This window comes from Trematomus bernacchii, unplaced genomic scaffold, assembly GCF_902827165.1.
Source record: "Trematomus bernacchii unplaced genomic scaffold, fTreBer1.1, whole genome shotgun sequence".
Taxonomy (NCBI): domain Eukaryota; kingdom Metazoa; phylum Chordata; class Actinopteri; order Perciformes; family Nototheniidae; genus Trematomus; species Trematomus bernacchii.
In genome coordinates this window covers 1-5,000 of record NW_022987390.1, presented here as the reverse complement: position 1 = coordinate 5,000, position 5,000 = coordinate 1, and the positions used below count along the sequence as shown (strand labels likewise).

The 5,000-nt window shown below is 49.2% G+C and overlaps 2 protein-coding genes across 2 annotated transcripts in view; both read left to right on the top strand.

The window, feature by feature from the left end:
- The window catches only part of LOC117486018, a 1,441-nt gene extending 1,146 nt beyond the window's left edge, over window positions 1-295 (top strand). The window contains exon 2 of the mRNA XM_034134730.1: window positions 1-295. This exon is cut by the window's left edge and continues 717 nt beyond it. Coding sequence (XP_033990621.1) covers window positions 1-97 — 97 coding nt within the window. The 3' untranslated portion in view covers window positions 98-295.
- Window positions 1-4,328, top strand: part of prkn (parkin RBR E3 ubiquitin protein ligase) — a gene marked incomplete at its 3' end in the record, with an annotated part of 22,777 nt that extends 18,449 nt beyond the window's left edge. The window contains 1 exon segment of the mRNA XM_034134729.1: window positions 4,097-4,328. Within this exon segment, the coding sequence (XP_033990620.1) occupies window positions 4,097-4,328 (232 nt within the window).
- Window positions 4,329-5,000: the final 672 nt, after the last annotated feature.

Below are 5,000 nucleotides of genomic sequence, written 5' to 3'. Positions count from 1 at the left end.
CTTCGACACTACTGCGTGGGATGTGTTCACTGACTCTCACGGGGAGGACATCAACGGCCTCACAGACTGCATCACAGACTATATTAACTTCTGTTAGGAAAACGTCGTACCCACCAGGACTGTACGGTGTTTTCCCTGGGTTACCCCTGGAATAAAGGCTCAGACAGAAAAGGGCCTTCAGATCTGGCAACAGAGAGGAGCTGAAGACTGTACAGAGGAGCTGAGGTGGAAAATCAGAGAGGGGAAAAACAGCTACAGGAAGAGGATGGAGGAACAGCTGCTGCAGAGGAACGTCAGCGGAGTCTGGAGAGGCCTGAAAACCATCTCTGGCTACAAAGAGCCAGACTCCCTGGTCCGGGGGGACCACCAGTGGGCAAACGACTTGAATAACTTCTTCAACAGATTTGATCAGTCATGCGCCCCCCCCCACTTTATTTGTCAGGTCAAGTCTGAAATGTGACTTGCGTCACAGCAGCTCCATGTCCAACATCAACAGACAAATATCCAGACACAAATACATGAAACATAAACAACAAACATTTAACATAACAGCACAATCAGTGAGAGATGCTCAGAGAGCCTTCAGAGTGCATCTGATCTGGGATCAGCTCTGTATGTACTGAGAGGATTGACTGATGCACAAAGGAGTGCTTCAGTCTGACCTTATTGAATCGTGGGACCCTGTATCTCCGATGAGATGGTAGCAGTTCATATTCACTGTTCAGAACATGCTTTGTGTCAGAGGTGATGTTGTTGGACAGCCTCACTAGGTTGTTATGATCGGCTGAGTCAGAGAGTCTCTGGCAGGTTGACCAACAATCTTTGAGCAGATTTTTAACAGGTGGAGCTTTTGATTTGAAAGCTGCTGACAAACACTTGTACCAGGTCGTGTTGCAGTACTGTAGAATGGACATGATCACAGATGTAAAGAACAACAGAAGAATTTCTCTGCTCGCCCCAAAACATCTAAGACGGGTTAGAAAATAAATTCTTAGTTTTGTCCTTTTGCACAGATGTTCAATGTGCTCCTTCCATGACAGCAGATGTTCAATGTGCTCCTTCCATGACAGCAGACGGTCAATCATTACACCCAAGTATTTGTATGAAACTGCTTGATTTCATCTGTATGGCTGACAATGGGGACTTTATGGGAGTCCGATGGTGAGCCAAAAATGATTTCCTCAGTTTTCTTGGTGTTGATCTCAAGAGCATATCAGTCCACTCGACCACCTGAGTTACAGCCTGTTGGTGCAGCTCAGGGTCGTCTGTGTTACTGAGCAGAGATATTATTGCAGTATCATCAGAGTACTTAATGATGACTTGATTTGGTGTGTTGGTACGACATCAGTGTAGAGAGTAAAGAGCACAGCTGAACTCACGCAGCCCTGGGGGGCACCTACGTTGGTTGTGATGGCAGATGCCAGGGTTTTGTTAACCTTCACAAGTTGCTCTCTACTAGTGAGGAAAGCAGCATACCAGCACATCAGGTATGGATTTACTTCCATTTTGGCCATGTTTGACACCAAGATGTCTGCTTGTATTGTGTTGAATGCTGATGAGAAGTCTAGGAAGAGGGCTCTTGCATAGGTGTTACGTTTATCTAAATGTTTAGTGATGATGTGAACCAAAGTGGCCACAGCGTCTTCCGTACTGCACCCTTGTTTATAGGCAAATTGGTATGGATCAAGTTTGTCTTGTGTTGTACTGATAAGAAATCGGAGCAAAATTCTTTCTAGTGATTTCATAATCACTGATGTGAGGACTATTGGTCTGGAGTCCTTATGTTCTTTTGGGCAGCGGTTTGATGTGTGAAGTTTTCCATGACAGAGGGATGGTGTGCGTGTCATGGGAAGACGTGGTACCTGTGCCAAAGACCCCTTGCCCCAAGGAATTCAACAGCTACCGGCCGGTGGCGCTGACATCACAGCTGATAAAGACCCTGGAGAGGCTGGTCCTTGGACACCTCCGGCCCCTTGTGGGACCATCAATGGACCCGCTGCAGTTCGCCTACCAGCCTGCCATCGGGGTGGATGACGCCGTCATCTACCTGCTGCAGAGGTCCCTCTCCCACCTGGAGAAGGCTGGGGGGGGGGGGGCACTGTGAGGATCATGTTCCTTGATTTCTCCAGTGCCTTCAACACCATCCAACCCCCGCTCCTGGGGGACAAGCTGCAGCTCTTGGGGGTGGATCACCACCTCACCTCCTGGATCCTGGACTACCTCACCAACCGCCCACAGTATGTGAGGACCAGGGAGTGTCAATCAGAAACCATCATCAGCAGTACGGGGGGCCCCCAGGGGACGGTGCTGGCACCGTTTCTCTTCACCCTCTACACTGCAGACTTCACCCACAACACTGCAACCTGTCACCTGCAGAAGTTCTCTGACGACTCCGCCATCGTTGGCCTCATCTCCAACGAGGACGACAGGGAGTACAGGGAGCTGACGCAGGACTTCACCCTCTGGTGCCAGAGGAACCACCTCCAGCTCAACGCAACGAAGACCAAGGAACTGGTGGTGGACTTCAGACGGCGCCAACACCCCCCCCCCGACACCAGTGAACATCCAGGGAGCGGACATTGAGATTGTGAAATCTTACAAATACCTGGGTGTTCACCTGAACAATAAACTGGACTGGACTGATCATTCTGCTGCTTTGTACAAGAAGGGACAGAGCAGACTCTTTCTGCTGAGGAGACTGAGGTCTTTCGGGGTGCAGGGGGCACTCCTTCAGACTTTTTACGACTCTGTTGTGGCATCAGCCATTTTCTATGGTGTGGCCTGCTGGGGCAGCAACATCTCTGCTGCTGACGGGAAGAGACTGAACAGACTGGTAAGGAAGCTCTGTCCTGGGGAGTGCTCTGGACACTGTGAGGTGGTGGGAGACAGGAGTCCTCTGTACACTGTGGAGGTGGTGGGAGACAGGAGTCCTCTGGACACTGTGGAGGTGGTGGGAGACGGGAGTCCTCTGGACACTGTGGAGGTGGTGGGAGACAGGAGTCCTCTGGACACTGTGGAGGTGGTGGGAGACAGGAGATTGGCAGCCAAGCTGTCCTCCCTGCTGGACAATATGTCCCACCCCCTCGAATAGGAATAGAATAGGGAGGGATGAAACCCTCTTTAATGGTCACACATGCAGAGCACACAGCACACACAGTGAAATTTGGCCTCTGCTTTTAACCCATCCTAGTACAAGGAGTCTAGTACTAGGAGCAGTGGGCAGCTATTGTACAGCGCCCGGGGAGCAATGGGAGTGGGGGGGAAGGGGGGTGTCCGGTGCCTTGCTCAAGGGCACCACGGCAGGGCAGGAGGTGAACTGGGACCTCTCCAAGTAGAAGTCCACACTCCATATTTAGGTCTGGTCGGGGACTTGAACCAGCGACCCTACGGCTCCCAGTCCAAGCCCCTACTGACTGAGCCACTGCCGGACACCCCTCCAGGACACCCTGTCCTCACTGTGCAGCTCCTTCAGCGACAGGCTGCTGCACCCCAGCTGTCACACGGAGAGATACCGCAGGTCCTTCCTTCCTGCAGCGGTCAGACTATACAACCAGCACAGCCCCCAGTAGACCCCCCCCCCCCCCCTCCCCCCTACTCACACCACAACACAGACTATATCACCCCTTGCTGCTAAATACCAACAAACTATGTGCAATATATACATTATGTACATATGCCATTAATAACTGTGTAATATATACCTGGCTGCTAAATCCTAAGAACTGTTACAGGATTTGTATTTTGAAAAGTATGTAACTTTTTTATATTTTTATTATATCATAACTTAGTACTTTTTTTTTAACATAATGTAACACGAAGCTGTCTGTGGCTCTCTCCTGCTGTCACGAGGTCCCCTCTGTGGGACTAATACAGGTGTTCTGAGTTATATGATGTTCCTCAGTATGGGTTAGCATTATATTTATATATTATATTTAATATTATATTATGTTATATGATGTTCCTCAGTATGGGTTAGCATTATATTTATATATTATATTTAATATTATATTATGTTATATGATGTTCCTCAGTATGGGTTAGCATTATATTTATATATTATATTTAATATTATATGATGTTATATGATGTTCCTCAGTATGGGCGGTACCTGCAGTTTGGGGCGGAGCGCTGCTTGCTGCTGATTGGAGGACTGATGTGTCCGTCAGCGGGCTGTGGGGCGGGGCTTGTGCCCCCCCCAGGTATAAAGCGGCTGCAATGTGACCCTCGGCTCGGCTGCGGATTCATCTTCTGCAGAGACTGCAGGGGGGGGGGCCCACGAGGGGGCGTGTCCTCCCACACAGGCCCCGCCCACAGCAGCAGACCCACAGGTGAGCTGACCAATCACAGAGCTCCGTTAGAAACCCACACACCTCTGTATCCATTCACCAGAGGTGGGAGTAAGTCCTATATGTGCAAGTCATGAGCAAGTCTCAAGTCACTGTGGTGAAAGTCAAGCAAGTCACAAGTCAAGTCATACGAAAGTCTGATGAATAACCCCAGTTTCACATTAAATCAGTTCAAATATTGTGGTTATGAAAAGTTTAGTTTTATTTTCCACAAACAGCCAGAGAGAGAGGGGGGGGGGGCGCTGAAATGATAACCCTAGTTCTAAAGGGCTCTAAAGTGAAAACAGGAGTACAACACACACATGTGACATCAACATGTGAAGCCTCCTGCCCTGTGTGTGTGTGTGTGTGTGTGTGTGTGTGTGTGTGTGTGTGTGTGTGTGTGTGTGTGTGTGTGTGTGTGTGTGTGTGTGTGTGTGTGTGTGTGTGTGTGTGTGTGTGTGTGTGTGTGTGTGTGTGTGTGTGTGTGTGTGTGTGTGTGTGTGCAGACAGTGCGACATTAAGATTAAACACATTTCTTTCATTTGGGAACACCCACGTTACTGTTCATGGTAATTTGAAAACAAATGCCGTTGTCGGACACACACACACACACACACACACACACACACACACACACACACACACACACACACAACACACCGAACAAACAGA